Source organism: Callorhinus ursinus, unplaced genomic scaffold (genome assembly GCF_003265705.2).
Source record: "Callorhinus ursinus isolate GAN/ISIS: 27379988/994484 unplaced genomic scaffold, GSC_fseal_2.0 scaffold79, whole genome shotgun sequence".
NCBI classification, from domain to species: Eukaryota; Metazoa; Chordata; class Mammalia; order Carnivora; family Otariidae; genus Callorhinus; species Callorhinus ursinus.
Genome location: NW_027397141.1, coordinates 1004021 through 1031754, shown reverse-complemented (window position 1 = coordinate 1031754; position 27734 = coordinate 1004021). Strand labels below are relative to the sequence as shown.

Here is a 27734-nt window from a genome sequence, read left to right as displayed (position 1 = left end):
ACTTATAGACTTGGAAACTTGGTGAAGTGTCTAAAGAAGAAAAATAGAACACGGAGAAGAAGTCATAAAAAATGGCCTTCAATTCCCTCAGAACCGAGGGCTTGGGAGAGACTGAATTGTTCTATGAAATGTATGCCATTTCACCTTGACAACAGAAAGCACTGAGGACCGACAGGGTAACAAAATGCACTAGACACGTAGAGAGTCAGGTGGGAATCTGGATCCACCTCCTCTGTTCGTGGACATAAGACAAATACATGTTCACTGAAATATGGATGTGGCTTAAGCAAAAATCGCAGATGTTTGTGAGCAGTAGAGGATTATGGGTACTAGGAAGGAAACAATAAGCTTCCTTTCTACTGTAGGGTATGCCTGCCTGGTACACAGACCTGCAGATTTGTAGGTAAACAACCAAGCTTCCCCCTATATTTGGTACATCTTTTCATTTTTATGGGTATCAAAGAGAAGTGGCAGTCAGAAATACCCACTCTCGTTTCCAACTCATACCGATGAGGGTCCTCTTATTGAAAGGAAATAATCCTCACTCCATGGTGAAATCTCAAGGATGGCCATCAAAGAGGTAGAAAGAATATCAAGGCCATCGAAGACACAGAAAGAACGTCATTCTGCTGGCTACCGGTTAGCAGTCGAGAACACAGCAGCAAGCAAGAATGAGGGCAGCGGGTGTCTGAGGCTTCCCATACACAGTTCACTATATATTGCTGTTGGTTTGAAGACATTTTTTTTAAAGATTTTATTTATTTATTTGACAGAGACTCAGCGAGAGAGGGAACACAAGCAGGGGGAGTGGGAGAGGGAGAAGCAGGCTCCCCGCAGAGCAGGGAGCCCGATGCGGGGCCTCGATCCCAGGACCCCGAGATCATGACCTGAGCCGAAGGCAGACGCTCAACGACTGAGCCACCCAGGCGCCCCTGCTTGAAGACATTTTTAAGCCTCACATAGAGAAGTTATATGCCATGTGTGTCATGATGAGGGAGAGGTTTCTGTAGGAAGAGGGCTTCTTCTGTCATTAAAATAAAGAAGGTTGACAAGTTGGTAAGAGGAACAAGAATATTTTACATACTAGGTAATTGTATAAAATAAATTTACAAGTCTACGTTTATAGAAATAAAGGGTAGAAAATTACAGCCTATGTTCTCCAGTGGCTGAAACGTACCAGTTTTAAACAATGTTCAAGTGTTTTAGAGATATTATTGATAGATGTGTATCATGCCTTACTACATTAGTACAGAGGGATTGCTGTTTGTTTGGTAGATTTTTGTTTTTATGATAGAGATATTGAGGCAAAGATTCTTGCATTATAAGGTAGAAATAATAAAGGTAAGGGTCGACACCAGCAGATGTCCTAAGATTATATGTACGTAAACATATTTTTCTGCCAATGTTTTTCCACATTTCAATTTAAAAACTTTGAAGATAAATTAAAAAGATCCTGTTGAATATGTTCTATGAGCTTGTTAGTCTTAGTATTGTTTTATAAAATATTAATTCTGTACATTGAGCATTTGTAACTATGCCAAAAGAAGAGTTTTATTGACATAACCAATGCTGAATATTTTTATAATAAAATGATCTGGTATTTCTGGTCCTTTCAATGAACTGATGATCCTTCAAATGCCCCTTCAGGAAGAGGGTAACTTGCACTCCCGAATCAACTCTGAAAAAATAAATTTCCGAAAAAATTCTGAAAAGTAAATACAGTGAAGTCTCAGATATAAAGCCATCTCAAAATTAAGGCCCCTTGAAAGAAAATTCTTTGTCTTCAGTAGATTTAAATCCTGTAAAGTATCTAATTATATTATAGGAATACCTGGAAAAAAAAATCCAAAACTCCAGTCTGGTTACCAGGAGAATAAGTTGTTTCCATGGTAACTCCCTCTTGTACACATTCTGTTTGCTCGTGTAGAAAAAGCACTTCATTGATGTAGTGGTGCATCTTCTCATTGGTCATGTTGACACAAAGCTATTGCAGGGGAGAAAGAAAACAATTCACAGGGTAATTATGGCCACGCGGATCCACTCGTTATATGACCATTTTAGATCGGTGACATATTGACTCAAAACGTTCCACACCAATTAGTCTATTGAGATAAATAAAGCATTACAGTATTGCTTGAGAAGTGAAAGAAAAGAGTTTCACCTGATACTGTTGACTTCATTTTGTCTGATTATTCAATTTAAAGTGAGTACGTTAGAAACAAGAAGTATAATTACAACATTAACTCACAAAGTTGGGGTTTAAAATGTAGTTGAGTGTTTATAAAACATTTCCAAAAGGCAATTATATCTGGGCTTAGTCAACAACTGAGGATAAAAGGTGGGTTTACCATGAAAGCCCAGAGACAGAAGAAACGTGTCCTGCCTCCTCACTTGTGTTATGTATCCATGATGGGCAAGAGAACATGGGTTTCTTTCAGAAAGAATAACCGCTCTAAGCACTCTGTTGTAGAAATTATTTTATCAGAAAATTTTTTATATTCCTCCAACTGTCAACTTTTATCTCCCCATCAGGAAACAAATATGTTATTTCTCAATCTTAAAAATTATCTCAAAATACGAAAAATCAATAAAATACCCCAGTCTAACAAAAATGTAGTCTTACTTTCTCTCTAGGCTATCCTGTCACTTTTCTGCCTCCTCTTCTAACACAGAAACCTCGAAGGAGTTGTCTTTCTTTATTATCTTAAATTCTTCTCCTCTCCGCTGTTGAAGCCGCTCCGATTAACTTTTGCCCCCCAATGTTCCACCAGAATCACTTTGGTGGGAGTCACCAATGACATGTGCATTCCGAAATCCAGTTTTCAACTCTTGGTGTTCATTTTCCTTGACCTCCCAGCACTATCTCATGGCGATTCCTCTGCTTTCCTGGAAAGCTGCCTCTATTGTCTTTCAGGACACCATGGGCTCGTGGCCTCCTGGACATCATGGGCTCGTGCCTCCTGGACCTCTCCATCTACACCCACGTCCTTCATGAGCTCACTCAGTCTCACAGGCCATGTGCACACGAGGCCCTATATCACACCAGGTAAAATCCAGAAATTGCTTAGAAATATTTAGAATTCAATAACTCATGGAAAATACTTAAAGATGAACAATTTATAAAAGCTTTTAAAAGAAAATCAGATCTGATCTGCAAAGGAAACAATATCTAGGATTATATGTAATATGAATGCGCTATAGTTACACAATGAAAATGCCAAAGATTTTGTAAATCACACTGACTGAAATAGTCACTGGAGAAAAGAAAGGCCACCCTAGGTTTCTCTTTTGCACATATCAAAATTCTTCTCCACGTCTGGTGTCATTATAACACCTGCTAAGTGGGAGCTCTTCCTAGACATTCCTGTCCCTCTACTGGGAGCTCATGGCTTCTCTCTTGGACATATAAGAGCACCCCTTATGTTCCAGCTTCCAAGAGGCAGGCCAAGCCACTTTTGTAAATGACCAACACCAGGAACGCCTTAATTCTCCATATGGATATCAGCACCTGCACATTGAGGGTGTGGCTATTCATGATTTAGAATAATGTGTGCATAGAAAGAAAGAGTCATTTTCCCACAGACCCAGCTATTTGGGAGAATGGGAGTTGATGGGTTTTTACAGACATGACGTCTCAGAGGGAGAGGTTTCAGGGAAGAAACAAACCTATCAGCACAGGGCCCTGGTCAGAACACAGAGAGAGTCTGTCCTGAAACCAATGGTGTAATGTCAGGTTCCATTCTTTACTTCTTACCAGGACCAGAGTTCTGTGAGTAGACACAGCTCAAATGTTTTCAGGAACGGTGACATGGTGACAGGACTGTGGGCATGGGGCTACATTGATTAAAGCATGATTGGAGAGCTGAAAAGGTAGAGGCTCAGATGACCTACAGTTAAGTTATCGCAACAATGAATGTACATCGATATTTTGTTATTAATGAAATAGATGGAGAATGATCGATAGAGAAGTATACCAAATAACATGCCTAATTAATAACTACACTCAAAATAAGATCTGAATACCCTATCTGGACCCTCAAAGAATAACAAAAGCAATTCTTATTAGCTCCAGGTCAGAAAATGATGGTTCAGGGCTATCACCTTGTCTCCAATAGCTGTTTTTGCATCTCTGACCTCACGGTGTAAAAAAAAAAAAAAAAAAAAAAAATCACTTTTGTAAATCTCGTGATAAAATGAATGTCTGTAGGCTGAAAGAGCTTTCCTATTGCATTCTATTGTAAAATAAGATCTAAGTTAAAACTAAGAACCCTGCCACATTGCTGCTGTCTTGGAAATTAACTTTAAAACCTAAAGAACTGAAGACAATTCATTTAAACTTAGAATTGCTCTTTGCCTCATCTTTTCCCTCCTGCTACTCCAGCCATGGTCACTGGGATTTCTTGAATTTTCTTCCTTCTATCTGATATGGCCAGTAGTTGCTAGAACTTCTCCTCTCTGCCCCTTGACAACTAGAGTTCATGAGATAGAGGCAAAACTGGACGTTCTTTATATTTAAACTAAAAGTCTCTTAGGCAAACCCTCACTTTCACTCATCAATTCTCTGAATATAAAAATATGACAATCGCCATCACTTCAGGTGACAACATGCCACGTAAGACATTTAACTTGACATGCTTGGTTGTTATGGCAAAAACAATGTGAATATGGACACAGACCAATAAGGTCGGCACACTATAGCTGGCAAAAAAAGAGACAGAACTCACTATTTAAATATCATACGAAAAATATTTCCTTCCTTGTAGCTGATACAGCCTAGGTTCCCATTCACCCACTTGCTTTGTTCCGTCAAAGCAAAGCCGACCAAGATCTGTGCTTACCTTACTGCCCAGGGTATAAATTTCCAGACATGATTCTGGGAAGACAAACCCTTTCCATAAAATGGTGTCATGTCTGTCCACAGTAGCAGCCCCCCCAGGAAAGTAACACGTTTACTTGTTGCTCTCATTTGATCATAAACAAGAAACAGAAATGTCTGAAAATTGTTGTTGGGGAAGAAAAACGGAAATATGAAAAGTTATTTCACTTTGTTTAAAAAATATTTTGAGATGTTTCCCCAATCTAATCAGGTGTGACACTCCTTTAATACCAAAGTAATTGTGTGACCAAAGATGAATCAATGCTACAAAAGATTGTTCAAATTCGGGGTGAAATACTTACAGTAAATGAACAGAAAATAGATGACTCCATTATGGAAAGAAACTGCTGGAAAAATACTCTCTTTAGTTATATGATATACATAACTGTCATTTTTCAAACTTTTTGGTATTGAAAATGCATTAAATCATTTAAGAAAACATAAATAGATTCTATATCTCAGCAGTCTGAGCTTCTACCAAAGAAGTGGTTTAAAAGTGGTTATGGAGAGTGTGCCTAAATATAATGTATTTTAGGAAATGGATTGCTCAGGAGATAAAGGTCAAAGCCATGAAAAATAAGATGTCTGATACTGTATGATGTCTGATGGGTTACTGTCGGTTACTATGTTACTGTCTGATGAAGCTTTCCAAAGTGAGAAGATCCCTGGCCGCTTCTCTATTGTACAAGAGATACCCAAATTGTAGGACATGGATCTCTCCCCTCAGTTTGAGATTCTCCAACTGAAGATACTTAGATGTGGATGTCTCGAACGCACTGAATAGAATTCTCTTAGCATTTCGCATTCACAATAGATGGCAGGTCTGTAGTTGCAAGAATTACTTTCCATGACAACCTGCCTGAATCCTCTTGCCCTTGACTGCCTCATAGCTGAGCATCACCCCATACACCTGGCTGGTCTGACTGACTTAGGCTTTTTTATAATACAAACCGACAATTCAATTGTTATTGTTTAATATTTTATCAAACCAAGTCTTGGCTTCACTGTATTGAACCACTGTTTCAGGCAAAATGGTGGCACCAAGTGGGAATGTGGTCGAAGCCACAGTAAAATGCGGAAGAGCTGCAGGGGGTCGGAGTACATCTTTTTCTTTCTCCCCCTGCAACCCCCCAGGAAGGCCTAAAGTAATCTGCCGAACTCCCTCTAACAGAAAAAGGATTTGGCCTGTGCTTCTGGATACAACAACTCGATTTCTTCCTCTCCTGGTCAAGATGATTCATAAACCATCCAGCTCCTCTACTGAGCCTCGACATTTTTAAGCTGCAGCCTTGGATGGTATTTTGTGATATGGGACGATCAGAACAATACATCTGAACCTTGTATTGTACATCATGTTCTTTGTATTTGGAGGGGGAAGAAAAGAAGTCATTTATTAAAATCCCATAAGGAAAATTCCAGCTTGATGTGTGAAACTGAGTAGGCTGGGCGGTGGTTTTTGACTTGCAGTCTTTATTACACTGGTGCTAGCTGAAACTGAAATGTTTTTGTGTTTCTAACAGAGAAGACCAACGCTGAGCAGTAAAGGAAATCACTGGGAGCATATACAGTTCACAGCAGAACGGTTTTTCAAACTCGTTTTGAAGTAACGTGTACATTACAATTTGCTACCAAAACAGTTTGCCTTTCCCTATTCTTTTTTTTTTTTTTTTAACAGAGAGAGAGACAGAGAGAGAGGGAACACAAGCAGGGGCAGAGGGAGAGGGAGAAGCAGGCTTCCCGCGGAGCAGGGAGCTCGATGTGGGGCTCGATCCCAGGACCCTGGGACCATGACCTGAGCCGAAGGCAGACGCTTAACGACTGAGCCACCCAGGCGCCTGCCTTTCCCTATTCTATATTGTTTACAGCACCCACTATTTGAACCAAAGTTAAAATCTAAAAAGAGCACTGTAGCATGAACTAGCATGTAGCCAGTAAACGTGGCTAAGGGAGCTAATATGAATACATCAGCCTGTGTCAGATACCTAGCTGAAAATGGAAAAAAGGGATCCCACCAACTAAATGGTGGCCCTACTCATGGTCAGAACCTGCTTATTCCTGATTCGGCTTCACTGAACTGCTGTGTTGCGGGTGTATATGTGGATGTGTATTAAACACAAGAGAAAGATACAGTGAAAGATGTCTCTAGGCAAATTAGTTTACGTATCTAGAAGCACCAATCTGCATTGATAACTGAGAGAGTATGACTGACTTCAAAGCAAAGCAATCATTTTTACTTTTTGACATCATCCATCAGAATCATAATTGGGTTCCACTAAATTTCTGGGTATTCCTCAGAGTAGCCTGAATGTGAGTGAAGGTGAGTATTCAGAGATGAAAATGAGCAAGTATTAAGTACTGCTTAATTAGCATGTGCCCTTCTTTGATTAAAACACATGCTTCGTACATTAAGTGCCGTTGCTAACCAGTTTAATAATAAAAATTATGCACCCCTTGGAAACACTCTTTAGTAACAGAACATTATTGCTTATCCAGATGGCCTATCATTTGTATTAATGACAAACTTAATTTCTTGAGTAAATTTTCACCAACTGTTCTCCTTTTATTTTTATTACTCAGTGAAATATCTCTGAAGCAAAAATATAATAGAGCCTGACATTTACATCACAGAATTAAAGTAGGAGGTTAATTAAAGCCGACTTCAGTTGAAGGCAGAGCCCCAGGCATTAGACAGCGATTCACATTCTTCCTGCACACTGGAAATGCCTTGCAGCTCTTACAAAATGCTGATGTCTCAGCCTGACCCCAAACCAGTCAAGTCAGAGTGAGGCCCAGACACTGATATGTTTTAAAAGCTTTCCAGGTAGTTTTAATATGTAGACATGGTGAATACACTGAAACATAGCACAGAGCATACACAATCCATTAAATGATTTGTTTCTCCATTAATACAGATATGTGCATATTATACACTAATGGAATTGTTAGATTGTGCAGGAATGATGTCAGATTTCAGAGAGTCTGTATTTTCTGCATGTGTTTAGCAGAACACTAATTGAGATGTCAATTGATACCGTCTAAAAAACAAAAACAAAAACAAAAAAGCACTAAATCAGAGCCCCACTGGACAAACACTGAGCTAAGCTAAGTTTATGGGCTTCTCTGCAGGACTTCTCAGGGCCTTTCCTGTGCTGAGTAGACTGTGACTCTCTACCTTACTTTATCAAAGCATGCCTCAGGGCTTGCCAGATTGCTCTATGTTCTTTCCCCAACAAATCAATCATTCCCAATTTTGACACATTATCTATAAAACAGCAGGTGCAGGGGCTGGTGAGGGCACCTCTCTGATTTGTTTCAGCTTTTAAAACCTATAATTTATTTTGCCTTCTTTGAATGTCCTATTATGGTAGAGGCCTTTCTTCTCTCTGTCCTTGTCTGGGGAGGCCTGTTTACTTTCTCTTAGCACCATCTGTCTCAACCTGATAGACCACAGAGCGCCTGCCAACACTCTGATGTCATGTACAACTAGAGGCTTAGGGCACTGCGTAGACACTGCGCGCTGGGCCTCTTCCCCCCGGGGGGGGCTAGGTCAGCAGGTAGCTGCTGAGCGCCCACCCACGCCGGGTCCCCTACTGCTTCCTTCCTTGGAATTGCTTGGCAGTCCCCCTGCCCCTCCACTCCTCTTCGGTGGATTACTCTTTCCTAAACAAACCAAATGTCCTTGCAAATGTCCTCTGGTTTCCCTCTGAAATTTCAAAATCAAACTCTGCAGAACAGGTTTTAAGCAAATGTAGATGGAAGTTACTTCCCAGGCATGAAAACATTATTTCTATTCAGGGGAGCCTGGGTGGCTCCATCGGCTAAGTGGCCAACTCTTGGTTTCAGGTCATGATTTCAGGGTCGTGGGATCCCCGCGTCAGGCTCCGTGCTCTGCACGCAGCACAGGGTCTGTTTCAGAGTCTCTCTCTCCCTCTGCCCCTCCCCCTGCTCATGCTCTCAAAAAATAAATAAATCTTTAAAAAATAACATTGTTTTTATTCAGGCAAAAACCACTTCCTCAACATTTCTCTTACTGATTCTCTTAGTTAGATCAAAAGAGGCTTATAAAATAAATTCAGCATTCTAATGGGCCTAACTCATACCTGTATTCTCCTTTAATGGGAGGAATCACTACTCTGGGATTTTAGGGATTGACCATTGGCTAAGTTGATTGCCATAGTCTACATAATAATCTGCTAACATCAGAATTCGAAACTACAAATGAAAAGAAAGTATTTTTAGATATTTTGTATGATACTTTGTCCACAAAATTTATCCTTCCATATACAGAGAAGCCATGCCCAGTTGTTGGAAACACAACTTCTGGTCAAAATTCTCATATTTTAAAGCTTCAGACACTATACTTTTCATCACTTTTCAACAAAAAATAAGTGTGTGTGTGTGTGTGTGTGTGTGTTTAGCAACAAATCTCAGCTTAATCAATATGCCTTTTCTTCTCACATTCACTTGTTAATGTAGGCCTAAGAACAATAGTTAATATATGATTTCTACTGAAATATCGGTTCTTTTTTAAAATAGTTGTCATCACCCAGGATTTGATGCAAAGCTAAGAGGTACTGAATCAATAACTAGCTCTTCAGGATGGTGGTCACAAGGTGGCAAAGAGGTGGACACAGCAAGCACTCGGAGGGCTGGCCTTGGCCACGTTCCCTGCTTGGCCAGCAAAGCCTTCCCCAGAGGGTTGGCTGTGGGAGTCGGAGATCATCCAAAAAAAGCATCCAAGTCACAGTAGGGACTCGAGACCTTGTAGCCATTATTGATTATTAGCAGAAAACTACATGAATCTATATTCCTGGTTAGCACATTTGGGCTTTAAACAGTCCTTTTGTAAATGTAGGCTTTTCCTTGGTTAGTCATCACTACGAGAACTCAATTCACTCTTGTCTAAGGTGACCTAACGTATATTTTCAAATCCATCTCCTTTTTCTTTCGATGTCCTGTAACATTTCCTTTTAACCATTCTGGTGGTATTCTGTAATAAAGAAGATACAAATGCATTCTCTGATTTATTTATACATAGTAAAAGGATTTGGTGAAAAACTCCATGATGGGAAAAAAAAAATGATGTCAAATAAAATGTATTAAGTTTTTTATTTCTACATTTAGTAGAATAAATAATGTTGTCCTAAGAGAAATACAAACAAATATCCTCACGGGCAGGGAGCAGATTAGAAAATGTATAGTAAAAACCCACATTTAAGTCTAGCTTCGGAGCACCTGTGGAACTGTGGACACAGCACGTATCATCAGTCCTGAATTCAGAGCCTCGCGGCTGCGTCCCTCTGTGACTTACTTAAATTATCTGAGCCTTGCTTTCCTTAACACCAAAATGGCGACATTTTTTTCAGTTATAGCATTTGGTGGGGAAAATGTCATTAAATGTACAGTTTACATATTTAAGATTGCTTGTCCTTGCCTCATTTTTTTGTTTCCTCAAAATTAACTTTTCAAAAACTGTTACCTGAAGATTTCTTTTTTTAGTTTTATCTTATATTTATGTGTGTGTATATATATATATGTATATATGTATGTGTATGTATTTTTTAGTAGGCTCTACACCCAACGTGAGGCTTGAACTTATGACCTTGAGATCGAGTTGCACATTCCACTGACTGAGCCCGCCAGGCACCCCACCCTTCCCCAAGAAGACTTCTAGCCATACTGTTTTTTTAAAAATAGAACCCAAGAGTATTGCAAGAAGTACATTAAAATAGCATCTCATTATTTAATTACTGTTTGTTTCTCTATAGAACCTGAGTAGCACTATACTAGTGTTCTGCTATGTAAAGAAAGTAAATTTTCTCATTGAAATTTGTCTTAAACGGAGTTGGATATTTAATGTATGTACAATTTTGGAATCTAAATGTGATGTGACTTCACAAAAAATATTTTTTTGTTTTCACAGATAAATTGATTGAGTGGTAAGCAGATCAGTATTGAGACCTACTTTTTTTTTTTTTTTTTTTTAAGTAGACTCCATGCCTGGTGTGGAGCCCAAACGCGGAGCTTGAACCCATGACCCTGAGATCAAGAGTCGGATGCTTAACCCACTAAGCCATCCAGGTACCCCAGATCAATACTGAAACCTAATAGTGGTCAGTACATTAATTGTGATGAAAATAGCACGGGTACTCCATCCTCGGAGCTAAAACGGCAACGTTTTCCTCACGAAGGCTTCCCAGTCCTTCTCCCACAGTATCCGATTAGAACTGGTCTTCCATTTGCATCCTACAGACCACATCAAAAATGCCTGCGTATTTCTTAGTGCCTGGAACAGGGCCTGGAACTTCGTACATATGCAAATAATTTTTGTTTAATGAAGGAGCCATAGACTGCCCTGATGCAAATGAGCCAGAAAAACAGATCTTTCTGGTACTGCTAATGATGCTCTCTGTCAGAGGGCAAAGACTGTAGCCCTCACAGTTTTCCCATCTGTAAAATGGGGTACTCCATGGGAAGGGTGCTGATTTATCTTCGTATCATTTCTAGGATAGTGACTTCACAACAAAGGATTTTATGGTATTATTTTTTTTGAGGTTGAGGTTGCCAAAATATACTATTTCATTTCCTAAAATTTTAGAAGTCAAGGTATCTGACCTTTTTGATGTTCGAACACTTAGCTCAGGCCTGACTGAATTACTGTTCATCTGGACTTTCCAGTAAATCTCACTTTTTAGAAAAGAGTTTGTAAGCAGGGAAATGTTTCAAATCCTTGACAACCCTTCTGAAATCAACTTAGATGAAGCCTGGCTTGAAAACAGGTCACATATCACAATTTTATCTTCTGCAAGAGAAGTTTAAGTTTGAACAAATGTATTCTCTCTTCCAATTCTCTCTATTCTTACAGTAGGTTGTTGATATGCAATTTTACTAGATTCCGTAGCTCCAAGCATTTCATTAGACATAGCTGCATTTTATGTGGGTAGTGGGAAATTTAGGAAAACTACTGAATGTTAAACCATTAGTTTCCATGACTTTGTTCTTTGTGCCTTTGGTAAAGATTTGTAGCACGTAGAGTTTTGCAATCCCATTTGTTAGGTGTGGAAATATTCTAGCGTTTATTAAAATAATATCTATGTAATCTCAAAATACTCTCATTTACTTAAAATTGTAATGTTACGGACAGTTTTAAGCATATTTCACAGTGAACAAAGTAATGAACCCCCATCTGTGTCCGCCAGCCACAAACCTAAAGGATTATCAACTCATGGCCAATTCTGCTTTACCCACTTTCCTACTACCCTCAACATTAGACTCAGCTGAAGTAATTCTCAGACACTGTGTCATTTAATTGGCAAGTATTTTAGTATAATTCTCCAAGATATAAGGACTTGGAAAACACAACCACAGTAGCTTTAACACACATGATTTCTATCAACATAATTCCTTCATTTCATCAAATGTCCAGATTTTATATTAGTTAACTCGTAAATTTTATACTTAATTAAGGATCTACATCATGCTCATATACTTAACTGACTTCTCTATCTCTGAGATCTCTTTGAATCTGTAGGCTGCCTGCCTTCTATATTTTACCCTTGCATTTGAAAAGATCGGGCCATTTGTCCTGTATGGTCTCCCACGTGCTGGATTTTGCAGAGAGCATCCTCATGGTCTGTTGCATCATGTTCCTCTGTCCTCGGTCCCTATTATCTAGTAGTTAGCTCAGGAAACTTCATTCTATTCAGCTTTTCTCTCTTCCTTCCCTCCATCCTCACCCTTCTTTCTTTCTTGGCAAGAACACTGATAAGCATCTTGTGTGTGTCTCTTGTTGCAACGTTAGCAGTCACCGATACTCCTGCCTTGATTTCGTACTTATCGGGAGCGGCAGAATGGAGCTGCTCTAATTCTGCCTTCCATTCCTTAGTTATTTGTAGTGGGACTGTCCCAGGCGACCTGTGTCATGGCTTGGGGAGGATGGTCGTCTTTAGACATCAAGCCCTTTTGTCTAATGCGTGACTTTCAGGAGCCCTCTCCACTGCACGGTCCCTCACTTAGGCCGTCTACTTCCTTTTGACCAAGTGAGTCCATCTTCACTCCCACCATGCCTCTGACGTGCTGCTTGTAAGCTCTATAGGAGTTGCTGGTTTTGCGCTCTCAAGCCACAGCTAGCTTCCCTCTCGAGTCCTCTTGTTGTTCGCCATGACATCTCACACCCTTCTCAATTCTCCAAACACATCATCGCATCTGGATCTAGAAATATTCTTACCTCTCTCCCCCACTTTCTAATGCCTCCAATTGCTTTCTCCTTTCAGGCATCGTGGGCACTGGGATGTGTAAGGGATATCCCTGTCTTGTTCACTTTCTGCTTCTTGAGCACACAAACTTGGAATTCACTGCCTGCCTGATGCCGGGAGGGACAGCTGGAGAGGCTTCTCCCTCCATGCGTTAGGAGGTATTTTTACAGAGCTAGAGACAAACTTTATGTGATGAAGGCAATAGGGTTCATACAATGCAGGTATTACATAACAGAGAGTAAGCTGGTAAAAATGTAATTATTTAAATAATGAGGTTGGTAGGTTCAGAGCCTTCCAAATTATAGTTTGGGACTCCAGTTACTTAGGATGAGCCCCCTTCTACTGAACCATCCAACTACTGCTGATATATATACATATATATATACATATATCTTACTCTAAATATGATCTTTTTATAATATGTAAAATAGTCCTAAATAGAAACGAATCATTAAAACAGGATTAGCAATTCCTATTAGCTGAAATAAATTCCCATCTAAAGAACCACAGAGGCCCATCTAATCTTTTAGAGCTACTTGGGGAGACTGAGGTTGGAGATGCTGAGGTTTTGAAGTGCTTCTTAGCATCTCCTCAAACTGTCCCTGTTCTAAACATTTGTCAGGCTTCCTATGGAGGGGCAGCCGAAATACATATGTTTATTCCTGAGCAAGGAAATCCCTAGGAGATCCACTATGAAGATGTTTTCTTATGAATTCATTCTTGAGATTTCAATTAAAACTGTATTTGTTAAGCTTCTATTATATACAAAATACTGTACCAGACACAATTCAACACTGCAGGAGTTGATATTCTAGCAAATAGCTGAGAGATGGGTCAAAAAGCTCAAAACACAATAAAATAAATAGTTATAAAGGCGCTAATATTCTTCTGGGTTTGATTCAGAACGCAGTATTGATTTGTTAAACATTTTGTTGGAAGTTTGCAATGGAATATAAAATGAAAAAGTTCACATTCTATTAGCAACTCAAGAATCTAGAATGCAAGACTCAAACCGAAGCCTTTGTGATAAGTTCACATTCAAATTTAGAAATTTGCTAAATCCACTGTAAGCTAAGATTTGAATTCATCACAAAGAAAACAATCTTATTCTTCTAAATGGCTCCCAGTTACTATTGTATACAACAGCCAAACCTAAGAAAAAGGCACAGTTTTTTTTTTAAATAAATTTTTTTTTCATAACTTAAACCTAAGAATTGATCTTTAGATTTTACCCAGAAGTGTCTAAAACTAACTTTTGGTATTTAATAGAGACTCATTCTTTAGATTTGAAAACATGCCATTCCTTGTTCTATGAAAATCTCAGCCTGTGAATATATTCTAAAATATATAATAAAAATATTTAGCAGAAAGAAGGAAGGAGGGCTGTAGGTAACTGTAGTAAAAGAAGAAAGTTTTAATAAGAAAAGAACACACAGGTTTTGTCCATCCCAGTCATGAGCACAGGCTGGACGCATGGGTGTGTGGGGTGTGGAACAGGTGCTGGGAGCTTGGCACTGGAGAGGCCACACCTGTGGTTTCTGCAGGTCGCTCACCAGGAGATGGAGAAACCGGGGAGTCTCATTAGGAACAGGAGAGCCTGCATGTTTTTAAGGCAAACATGTCAGGAATCAATACTGCTGGCCAGACAACCTTCAAGTTCTTGTGTTGAGAGTTGCATCTCGGTCAAGGCCCGCAGACCTCACGTCTGTTGTACCATTTTCCCGGTCACTCTTCTCACTACCCTCTGCCTCTGTGCACCCCTAGTTTTCTTAGAGTATGTGATGAATAAATAAAACCACCGTCCTCCTTTTCCCACTCACCCACGGATAAAGAAATCTGAAAGGAGGAGAAATCTGTGGTCCCCCTCGCCTGATTTCATACCAGACTTTTTAAAAGTTTTGTAAAGAACATGATTCATGGTGACTCACCCTGGATGAGGTGAGTCAACATGATTTAGGATCTACTCACAAGATGCTGCACCACTTTTTAAGAAAAAAAAAAAAAGGGCTGAATTTTAAAAGGTTTTCGAGTGTCCTCATTTACAACGGTGGTGGTGGCTCTCCACTATTTCTCACACGTGGACGGGAGCTAGAAAATGCCACCAGAACCCTTAGGACGGGCATCTTGTTAAGTCCCACAGCTCTGCAAGTCTCTCGGTGTCCCGATTTTACACGCTAGGAAACCCAGGCTTATTACAGACGTTTGCTCTTGACCAAGACGGCTCTGCTCGTGAAAGTCACAGAACTGGGTTTCAAACTCCCGTCTGGTGTCATTCACCATGATGCTATGTCCCTTAAAAAAGCAAAGCCGAACAAGTGGTGTCATTATTAAGAGCGCTCCTAACCACGGCACGGCTGGGAGTCTTCCCATGCGGTAACCCGGCCTGGTTTTCTCTCTTCCCCTCTGTACCTCTCTGCATAGGCTCGCCTCCCCTTCTCTGCTGGCTGGGACAAGTTCTATTTCTACTCTCTTCTTTAACGCTCAGTTTTTAGATACACTTACTTCGATTAAATGGATTCATACATTACTATGGAGATCCTTAAAAAAAGAACTAGCATTTTTCAGAGTGCCCTAAACTATAAATGGATTAAAAATAATCAGGGCCTCTTGAATCTATTTTTACGAGTTTTTGATAGCTGTTTGTATGAATGTGTATGAATAAAGACAATTCCTACAAATAACAGTATTTAGCATAATGGAGTGTTTCTGTTCTGATTTTTGGCCAAGGTTTCTAAAGACCTTTGCCCTGATTTCACACAGTGATGCCCTCCATCTCTCTAACCTGGTTGAAATAGTATGCTCTATCTTTAAAAACAAGTGCTTCTGTTTAAAAAAAAAAAAAATGATCATGCCAGTTGTTTGCAGACCACCTAATAAGGATGAATATGTCCATGAACCAGGGATGTAAATTTTAAAACAGGATAGCAAAATACTTAATTTAATTCTGTATTTGCAAGTCATTATGCAAACAGTCTCTATTGAATTAAAGAATTCACTTATTAGTTGGAAAAAACACATGAGAGTTTATAAAGTTTCAAAAGAAAACCCACTTACTTGTTCAAATTCATTCTTTTGAAATTCCTCAAAACCGAAGATGTCCAGTATTCCAATATCCAAAGTCTGTGGGCTGAAAGTAAACAAAGAATCAGTGAGCAAGCACACTTAGACCTGCAAAAATTATGTTATGATCTTCCTAAAGAAATTCTTATAAATACAGGAGAATGAAGAACATGATACTTGGGCGTCAACTTGGAAGCAAGCAATGGGAGTACCTCATGATACCCCTGCTTTCGATGTAAACTCTCTCTCCTGCCCTCTGCAGCCGTCTTGCGAGGTCCGGCCACAGACACGGAACCTCAGAGTGAGTGAGGAAAGGGGGCAGGAAACCCGGAGGGTGGCGGGAGCCCCGACAACCTGGATTCTGCGGGGAATGGGGGCAGCACACACGGGGAAAGGGTGTGAGGAGGCTTCTTACAAAGAGAGCCCCAGATGATTCTGGAACGCTGGTCCCCTGGTAGGCACACACCCAGCCCTCCCACATTGCAGCTCTAGAGCTGCAGCAGGACCTGACTCTTGTCCTGATTTTTCCGCCGGTGGGGGTGATGGTCTGTCATCATTAGGGACTGTTTCAATACCACTGTCCTGGCTGATGTGGACACTTGCGTGGTTTGCTCCCCACTCGTTTGGTCCAACCTGCGCAACTGACACCCAACTCTCTTTTTGTACCTGTATTTGGTGCTCCCTAGCAGTGCATTACCATAATATTTTAGGGTCTGTAATATGTCACTCAAATGACCAGTTTCTTTTTAAAAAGGTAATGATTCTATGATGTCCTTTCTCTAAGATTACTTCTTGTAGATGGTACAAATAGCAGCTTCCTAAGCAGGAAGGAGAGCATTTTATATATAGATTTCATATACATTTCACATGGCAGAAAATACAAAGCAGCAGAGTCATCGAGTGGGTGCCACTAGGTAACTGATTTAATTTTTTAGAAGAAAAAATAGTGAGCTTTGTACCTTCCCCTGTATGCCCAAATAAACTCGATACGGATTAGAGAGATAAAATGTTATAGCAAGAAACTATAAAAATGCACAAGAAAACAAATGTGATCGTTTTTTCTGCTTTCAGTTCTGAGAGAAATCAGAAGAAAATGTTTCAAAGTATGATGACACAAATACCAAATTCTTTGCAGGATAAGTTGTATAAATAAAACAAAACAATGAGAGGTGAGTATTATTTTAAGATGGAGCACTGGGTGTTATACAAAAACAATGGATCGTGGGTCACCACATCAAAAACTAATGACGTATTGTATGGTGACTAACGTAACATAATAAAATTTAAAAAAATAAAATGTGTTTTCTCATTCAGTTTCATAGATGTTTTCCAATCTCTTGGTCCACGTGTGCCTCCTTCCACCCTGGTGACTTCACAATGTGCACAAGGAGATGCCCGCATGATGCTCATCACTCCGTGGTGATGGTGCTGAGGTGTAACATGAGACGTTGTTTTGTTTAGGGGTGTGTGTGTGTGTGTGTGTGTGTGTGTGTGTGTGTGTGTTTTCCATGTAATGAGCTGCATTGTTTCTTTTGTAGGAGCTTGGTGACAAAGCTTGTCAGGTTTTGGAGTTGCTCAATCTCAGGCAAGAATCCTGGTTCAGACACTTTTTAGGTGGACAACTTTGGGCAACTTACTACTTCAATTTTCTGCATTGCAGTTTCATCATCTATAAAACTGAGACAGCAAGTAATATTTGTCCAGCTGGATGGCTGTTACAATTAGAAGCGATGTAAATACAGTGCTAGGACAATCGCTGGTAGACAGTTGCTTGTCTTTCTCCTAAAGATTTTAGTTAATTAATTAATTTATTTGTTTATTTTAGAGGAGGGGAGGGGGCTCCATCCCACGACCCTGAGATCATGAGCTGAGCCAAAATGAAAAGTTGGACGCTCAACTGACTGAGCCAGCCAGGCGCCCCTGCAAGTTGCTTGGGCAGATTATAAATGTCAATCTGATTACAGATACTAAACAAATAAAATTTTAAAAATGACGATGAGAAAGATATTCCTATACACTTTTTTGGGTAGTTTAAACTGGTAGATTCTTGGGGTGCCTGGCTGGCTCAGTCAGTAGAGCATGAGACTCTTAATCTCAGGTCATGAGTTCGAGCCCCATGCTGGGGGTAGAGTTTACTTAATTAAAAAATAAATAAATAAATAAATAACATTGGTAGAGTCTTCTTAAAAAACAATTTGGTTATGCAGCATAAAGCTTTGAAAAGTTCGTATCATTTGAACCAGTATTTCCATATACAGGAACCTATACTAAAATGATTATCAGAAATGCAATTAAAGATTTACAAACAAGGATGTTCGTCCTTATCTTAATTATAGTAACAACAAAAAGAAATAGCAGATATCCCACACTAAAGACATGATCAATTAAATAGCATGCATCCTATGATGGATTAATTTAGTGAATCTATCAAGTTAATAGAATGCAATATATAAGTTCTATATAAAGAATAACCCCAATTATATATTCAGAAGACCTAAAGAAAACTATAGTCAGCCCAAGAAGAGGAGACAGAAATGCTTTTGTTTACTTCTTCTTACTGTTCTCTTTTTTTCTAAGGTTTCTGTATTTTTATAACCAGTTAGTGTTTAACTGATCTTGATAAAGACGCTGTGACGGCATGGGAAGTGTTCTTGAACAACAAAAGCTTAAAAAAACTAAGCTGGAAACAAAATTTATACCCTTTGTACACTTATGGTAACATAGTATAACTGCACCCCTGTTAAAAAGTAAACCCATGACACAGAAAAAAGTAAAGCACATGTCGGCAGGAGATGTCTTGGATGCTAGATCTAGAGGTGATTTCTTAATTTTAAAGTGTTCTATACTGGGTATTAACCTTTGTTTTTAAAAAATACATGAGGGAACACCTTTTGGGCACTTCGTGAGTTGGTGGGGAAAGGGGCAATGACCTCAGGGCAGAGAGAGAGGAACGTGGAGCCCAGCAGGGAGGGCAGAGAAGGGCGTCTGGTTTTCCTGCAACCCACTGAGCAGCAGGGAGCCCGGGGCTGGGGAGAGAGAGCAGGGTTGTGGCTGAAGGCCAGTACAGATGTTTCCCGCCAACTTATACCAGAATCTCCCACTCGGACCTTGACCCCTTGCCTGATTCCCAGCCGACCTGGGCAACAGTGGCCCCCTACGTACGGCCCATCGTGTTGTGGGAAGTTAGGAAAAAGGGCAAGAGCTGTGGGTGACACGATGTCACACTACTGGTGTCCTTCCCCTTCTCGTGAGGATGGTGGCTTCGTGTGGCAAGCAGAGGAAGGATGCCGGGCCCCCAGGCATGTCTGGGCGAGCGCACGTGTTAAATATTCCAGTTCAGACTGGGGAAAGTCGATGATTAATTGGCAATTTAGAAATAGCATAAATGTGGTTGAAAGAGCACTCCCTTTTAATGATTTTCCCCATATTTCACAGATGCTGGATTCCAAACTCTATCTGGTTACAAAATAAAAATGTTTTTAAAGAAAAAGAGGGGAAGAAAAAAAACCAATTGTCAGGGGGAAAATGAAGGCATTTTAAGGATTAATTTTGCAACTATCGACAAATCTAACGTGTCCATTTTTTTCCAAAAATCTCTTTCATCACCCAGGACTGAATGAAGTCCGTGTCCATTATTACAACAGCTATGTTGGTGGAAGGGTCATAAGGACTTGCAGCCAGCAGAATGCCCATGCTGTGTGGCACTCAGCATTGCGGGCATTTCTCTTACTGGTATTGTGACTTGCATTACACAAGCATTTAACCCAACATCCAGTTTCTAGCAAGGAGCTGACAGAGGTCATCAGATCCACTAGGATTCAATCCCACAGGCAAAATTAACATATTAATGAGATGGTCTGTTCGTATTCAGCCTAAGAATTCCACTGATGACTTTCCGGATGGTTCACAAAACCGGCTCACTTGCACTTACTCATTAGTAAAATGCAACACCTTTTATATCAGACAAAATATTAAATGCCATGGCAATTGTCTGGTGTTGTTTTTGCCTTTGACGTGTGTTAGAATGGGAAGGCAGGAAGGTCCAAATTAAAGAGAATGTCTATCTTGAAACATGGACGCGCTAATTTTATTGGGGCAGAGAGGTCCAGTGGGATGCGCATGTCTGCTTTTGTCCTCGATCATCCCTGGGCAAGGAGATGAATTAGACAGTTGCCTAAACATTTAGTCAGTTCAGGAAATAGTTGAATCCCGCCTGGCACAACGTGTTTAGATGGAGCCAGAGGTGAATCAGCCTCTTTGGTTGATCGCTGACCTGTAGGAGTCCAGATGGGGTAAGACTGAAATACAAAAGCACAGCACACTAGAGCGATCCCGCTGTCCAGACACCCTGCCCTCGGGGTCAGATGCACTTTCACGGAAGGTATTGGTGCAAAGTCCCTGAAGATGCTGGCCATGCGATGGCCTCCACCAAGTCTAGCACCAACATGCTGAAGAATTTACTTAACATAATGGGCAAGGTGTCTCATCGTGGAGGCTGATTCTGCCAGTGCCGTAGCTTGTCTGAATCTTGCAGGGTTTTCTCGAGGCTGTGAGAAGACACAGAAGGGGCACTCCAGGGTGCATACTTTTGGGAGTTTCTCCCTTTTAGTCTTTGACCGAAGAAAAGTGCGTGAGGCTTATCATTTTTTGCAAACATGTCAGAAATTTGGGAAAGAGTTTGCGGTTGCTGACAAGCTGAACTAGAAGCTGGGTGACGGGTGGGGGTGATGTTACCAAAGCAACTGTCCGCCCCCTTCTCACCTAGTGATACCACACACACACCAACGTGGCTCTGAAATGCAGCCCTTCTTCACGCTCCTTCCCACCGGAAAGGGAAGTTAGGAAGTAAAAAGCCGAGACCTCTTGAGGTGAAAATTGCAGTTAATTAGACTGGATATACAAGAAAGACTTGGAGTGAGGGTAAAACTCGGAGCTACCATCTTAGGGAGGAGTGTGTGCCAAGCACCATTAGAACATTTGAAATGCCTTATTTCGTTTAGCCCTAACAACTACCTTATGAGGTACGTACAATGATTCCCCCCGCCCCATTTTACAGAGGAGAATACTGAGCCAGGACAGTGAAGGTTTAAGTTGCCCAAGGGCATACATTGGCATTAGACAGATCCAGGACTGGAACGCAGGCCGTCTAACCCTAGCCCCACGCCTGTAAGCCCTGTGAATCACCACCTAAACCCGCTGTCACCTGCTGGTCTGAGAACCAAGTCTAATTCAAGCCTCTGGGAGCCAGGAAAGGAACCCTCTGCAAGTGTATTTAAGAGTAGAAATAATACAAGTTTACTGAAACCCTCCTTATCAGCGAAAGCTCCCACTCACAGCTGAAAAGCATCAACACTTACTACTGTTAATGAACATATGTCCTTTTTTATAAGCTGCATTTGTCACAGTGACACAGATGTATGTTTTGTTACCAGAAGCATCGTTCAAAACAAAGATCAACCCACCATATAATTTACTTAAGGCCATAAGTAATAGTTCATATGAACTTTCACATTCCTAGTCTGAAACAACCCTCATATCAGAACAAAAGCAGACAATTTAAGCAAATTATGGCATCGCTGTTCCAAGTATTCAACAGTCATAAAAAGCGATGGTTAGGAAAAATAGAAATATGGATAGATAGTTATAATGAAAAGAGCCAGACAAAAACTATATGTATTGAATATGGAGCAACTAGAACCCTCAGACCTTGCTGGGGGTAGCTTACATTTGAAATCTGGAACATGGTTTGGCTTCATCTATGAAAGCTAAACACAAGCCCATTGAATGACCCGCAAGTTCAGCTCGTGGGCACGAATCAGGGGGGACAAAGGCACGTGTCCACTTAAAGACATGCACAAGAATGTCCGCGGCTGCTTTATTCATATAGTCAAAAACTAGAGACACCCCAAGTGCCCACCAACAGTAGAATAAGTAAGTCAGAGTGCTCTGTCCAGACATGTGTTTACAGAGGAATACTCCTCAGGGATAGAATAAGAAGGAACCACTGCTGTACTCAACATTGTGGATGCCCCTCTCCTACCCAATATTGAGGAGAAAAAAAACCAAAACAGTAAACGGGCATGACAGATGCCTGCCAGAGTGCTGCAGAGATCCTACCCACCAATCCCGTGTACAGGTCACACAGACACGTTGCATGGGTCAAATCTACTGAGCTGTATATAGAATATGTGCACTTTGGCTATGTTCTACTTCAGTAGGACAGGAAAGAAGTGGGTGCATGAGGATCATGACTATGTGTGAGGACAGAGAGATTACTATAGGTGAATGTTTGTCAAACGAGTAATGTTCAGATGGATGTTTTCCTCGTTGCTGCCAAGGCCAACGCGATGCTAGAACAGTGTCCCTTTTCCTGGTAAACTCTGGCTGCTCTAGGAGGCTCAAGTCCTGTTTATTAATATAGAGACATCGGTAGGGAAGACAATTACAAAGGCTTGAGTGGCCCAGAGGTTAAGGAAGAGATGGAAATATATTCTTCAAGCACTTGAATATAATTAGTCGTATTTATCCCATTATTGTTTTCATTTACATTTGAGATTTCTATCTATCTCCCTCCCTTATCTGCTGACTCCCTTGGCAAAGACCTACTGCTCTGTCAAAGCAGAGTTGCATTTCTTGGGGATGCGTTCAGACCCGTGACTTTAGCCCCTCCAACAAAAATACCAATTCTCTGAATAACTGAGTCAGGGAGAATCTCGGGAAAGCTCCTTCCTGTTGATGTACGTTGGTATAAGGAGGGTGATGGATTTCCTTCAGAGCACGCATCAACCAAGGGAACACACCATGCCTGAAAGCTTTTTGAAAAAGCAAAGCGAAGTAACTAAATGAAATCAACACAGCTGTAGGTTCCTTGGGTTTAGCCCTGTGCTCTCAGAGTCGGTGAGCAGCTACATCATCCTATACGCCATACAATAACAAGAAGTGTTAAAGCCATATGCCTCTATGGTGGGCTCCTGTTATCATTGTATTTGGACTATCTTTTCTAAATTGACAAGTGTCAAAATAAAAACCTCCTTGAGGATGCAGAAATTCTGTAGCTGATTTGTCTTTTCAAGGAAATGCTTCTTCCAGTCTTAAATCAAGAAGACAGATACTTCTCCTTCCCTTTCAGTCTGTGTCGGTTGGTAGGAGATTGTGAGACCCAGTGGGGTTCGGGAGATGCACACCACAAACGGGTCCATGCCCCTCAAAGAGAGGACAGGCTTGAAAGGACAGTGAGCTCTGAAGATGTGTTTGTAGCACACATTTTGTCTTTTAATAAGCCTAAGGTTCACGGGGGCGATGGTGAGTCGGATACATGCCCAGGGTCAGTCAGAGAGTGCTCGGGACAAAACGCAGGGAAACTCAAGCGGTGTGAAACCCCATTAGGTGAGTCTGGCCTGGAAGGCAGAGCCAAGTCAGGATTCCCAGTAAGGGTGGGTAATCCAAGGAGATCAGGTGGGAGTAGTTCCAGACGCCATCAAAGTCCTTCACCTGCAATGTTTGTGATCTTCAAACTATGATGACTAATTGTGGGAAAGGGGTCCCCCTGTGTGTGAACTGTCCTGTGCGAACGGATGGACAGGTGCCAGTAGGTGCACGCCAGGAGTCTAGACTGTCAGTGGGGACCTCGTCCTTCTCTGGGGCTTGGACTTGGTAGGGTGGAGCCACTGGAAGAGGTAAGCTAACCAAGGTCATGAGCATGAGTATTTACAGGCGCAAGCGATCTGTAGGTTTTAAAATTCACCTACTGATGATGGTACTACAAGTTCTAGTAAGACTCAAGGATTCACTGAATTTGATGCATTTTGGCCTCATTTGTGTAGGGGAGGGCCGATTCAGAGCTCGCCCGGACTTAGGCACACGGCAGGGACCGGGATCTGAGAACACAGATTCACATCAGGGCTCAGAACTGGTGCATCATCGTTCTTACTGTATCCTCTGGGCTAGAGCAAGTCATAAGAGGAGCTCAAATGCAAAGGGAGGGGAAATAGACCTAACTCTGGATAAGAGAAGTGTTGAAAGTCAGGGACGCAGAGAAGAATAAAGAACTGGGACCGTCTTTGCAATCTACTAAAGCCTCTTCTCTTGAGAGTGGCTTCTAACTAAATTATTTATGAGTTCATCCACCTTTTCAGTGAATATATACAGAATACCTCATTTTGCAAGCACTGTGCAGGATGTTAAAAGCCCAGATACAAAAAAAGCAGAGAACAACCTTGCTCTTGGGAACATGTTCATACATAGATATTTTAAAATTTAAATAACAATTTTATTAGAAATAAAGAAATTGGGACACCTGGGTGGCTCAGTTGGTTAAGCGTCTGCTTGTGGCTCAGGTCACGATCCCAGGACCCTGAGATCGAGTCCCATATTGGGCTCCTTGCTCAGCAGGGAGCCTGCCTCTCCCTCTGCCTTCCACTCTCCCTGCTTGTGCTCTCTCTGACAAATAAATAAAAAGAAGTCCTCTATATTTCAAAAGGTTAATTTAAAAATTTAGTTTTCAAACTATGCTTTCTTATCACTCTGCTGACAGTCTTCAATGTGGGAGAGGTTTTGGGAAAAACTCAGGTTTCTATCTTGACCTACTGGGGTTCATACCTTAAGTCCATCACTTCCAGGCTGTGTGACAAAGGACACTTACTAAACCTCTCTGAATTCCAGTTTCTTTATCTAAAATAGGGAGACCACCATACCTACCTCATGCCTAATGTCAGGATTAACTGCAATAATCCTCAGCTCAAAGCCCAGCTCATTTATAGGTAATATCCAAAAAATGATAACCTTGATAATTGTGTCATTTTTTCTTTCTTTTTTTTAATGAGTGCACCTTTATCACGTATCATATCTGCACAGAAGCCAGGCTTGGAATGTATTTTTATTTTTTTTAAAGATTTTATTTATTTATTTGATAGAGATAGAGAGAGGGAGAGCACAAGCAGGTGGACTGGCAGGCAGAGGGAGAGGGAGAAGCAGGCTCCCCGCTGAGGAAGGAGCCCGACGTGGGGCTCGATCCCAGGACCCTGAGATCACAACCTGAGCTGAAGGCAGCCGCTTAACCAACTGAGCCACCCAGGCGCCCAGAAACGTATTTTTAATAAGATGGTGTGTGAAGCGAGAAAAGTTAAAGCACGGAGCCAACAAAAACTAAAAATGTCGAAAAGCACATCCTCCTTGATTAGAGAATTATAACAGAAAAAGGCAAACGCTATTGAAATGGTGGTGCTGATATTTCCTCCCTGGTGTTCTCTGCACGTTGAGGCTGGGTCACGAGGAGCCAGAATGGGACATTCTGCTCTCGTTTCTGAACACTGCAGTATTATTTAGTCGGGTAGACCTGCCACGATGCTCAAATGACAGGCACAGAGGAGCATAATAAATACAGATTTGGTTAACTCTGTTGAGCAGGACAGGTTATCAGAGGGTTGAAAAGAGGCCAAGTGCATTTCCCCAGTTAGAAATGAAACAAGAGAGTGGGCATGGCTAGCGATGCAATGAATTTTATCCTTTGTATAAAATATACAAGCTTTAGCCTCTACAATCTGGGCTCAAGAAAGCGCTCGAGAAATAGAATGCTAGAAGGTTTTTTTATTAGCCTTATAAATCACTGAATTTCCTACACATTTTGTGGAATATATTTGGGTCTCCAATAATATTTGCAAATCATACTATAGTTATTATCAAAAAGGAAAAACAACTCCTGTTTGATACTAAAAATGTCATATTCTCATAGTTATGACAAATCTCTTTTTTCTTCCATCTCCTGAAAACATGTACTTAAGGGAAAAGTACATAGTTATTTATTGGTTCAATAAACTGCACTATTCTTGAAACAATTTATCACATTATCATGATTAATATTTAAATTTAACCATTATGTCCGTAGCATCTGGTAATTTTTATAACAAGGGTAGTAAAATTTTAAACGTTATTTTGTATTTATTATGTGGTAATTTAAAATTATTGCTGAGCACTTTAATATACATGATGCCTTAGTAAAATTTGAATAGTTTTCATTCCTCTTGATCCTTCTATTTGAAAAAAAATGGATCTCAAAAAATAATGAAAAACAAATGTACAATTACAGAGAAAAAGTTCCTAGCTCTTCAGGAAATCATTATACATATGGGTGTTTTGGTAAGGAAATGGAGCAGAAGGAGAATTATTTAGAAAGCAGGTTTGTCTCAGATATTTTGCTAAATTGTGTAGTTTTGGTTGTCATGGCAATAGCACTATGATTTAAATAAGTCTATACAGAAATAGAAGTCACTCATAGACTATATTCATAAGAATCAAAGAAATCTCATTATTTAATGGGGAAAAAAAAAAACCTCCCCAGTTTGGATGAGGGAGGGAAAAACATGGTGTGTCAAATTTATTTTTTCTGACAAACTGTTTGTTATTTTATCTGTGAAACAGCATAAAGACAAAATATTTAGAACTAAACAACAAAGGGAGCATTACATAGTAAGCGTCTGGAAGATGCTAGGTCCTGGGGAGATACCTTATAGACTCAGGGTCAGCAAAAATCATCAAAACATAAGAGACAAACATTCCACTCAGGAAGTCAGGGGGGAAAAAAAGAGCAAAATTCAAAGAAAGTTGAAACAGGGATATAAGGAAACTTCAGGACTTAGTAAAAGGAATAACATTAATGTGAGAAATGGGGGAAAATGATTTTTTAAGATAAATAATTCTTACATGCAAATTTCAAGCAAGATTCATCAGTGATATTGGGGTAAAGACATAAATACCAGGAACATCAAAAAATTATCAAACTACAGCTACAGGAGAGAGTGAAGGATTATAAAACAAAGCTATGATTCAATCAGTGGATACATCTAAATTATTAAAGTGGACAATTTTTTAGAAAATATAAATGACCCAACAAAGAAACAAAACAATCTGATTAGACCTATAAACTTTGAAATAATTCGTATTCAAAGGGCAATCCACCTCCACCTCCCCAAAAGATTTTAGAAAGACTTGCACCAGACATTCAAGGCACCTATCATCCTCATTTAGCACGAACCAGTTTAGAGAGGAGGAATCAGATAAAGCTACCCAATTTACTCTTTCACATAAACCTGACAACAAAGGATTGTGCAAGAAAACAAATAGAATCTCTTCTCACTAATGAAAGTAAATGTAAACATTCTTAATAAAGACTAGAAAACTGAATCTAGGACATCATGACCAAACAGAGTTCACATTATAAAGGAATTATTCAACATAAAAAAATCCACATCAATATAATTGCCACATGAGCAAAAAAAAAAAAAAAAGGAGTTACAGTAATCTTAATATGTAGAGGAAAAAAACATATAAAACCTAGCATCCTTGATTGAAAACAATCAGGAAAGATTATCTCCTGGAACCCTAACTAAACAGATTACCTAATGGCAAATATTTAGAGATATTACATTAATTTGGAAACAAGAGAAGAATATACACTATCACCACAAATTATCAATATTGTACTGGCAGTGCTAGCCAAAGCAATAAAAGAAGAAGAAGAAATAAGAGACATGAGAGACAAGAGAAAA

The 27734-nt window shown here is 40.2% G+C and overlaps 1 protein-coding gene across 4 annotated transcripts in view; it reads right to left on the bottom strand.

Moving 5' to 3' along the window:
- Window positions 1-27734, bottom strand: part of MYO16 (myosin XVI) — a 593786-nt gene that overhangs the window by 177671 nt on the left and 388381 nt on the right. For all 4 annotated transcript variants that reach the window (XM_073887420.1, XM_073887418.1, XM_073887419.1 and 1 more), the window contains exons 21-22: window positions 16186-16258; window positions 1832-1984 (exon numbers count right to left, since the gene is read on the bottom strand). In XM_073887420.1, the coding sequence (XP_073743521.1) occupies window positions 1832-1984; window positions 16186-16258 (226 nt within the window). The remainder of the gene's footprint in view (window positions 1-1831; window positions 1985-16185; window positions 16259-27734) is intronic.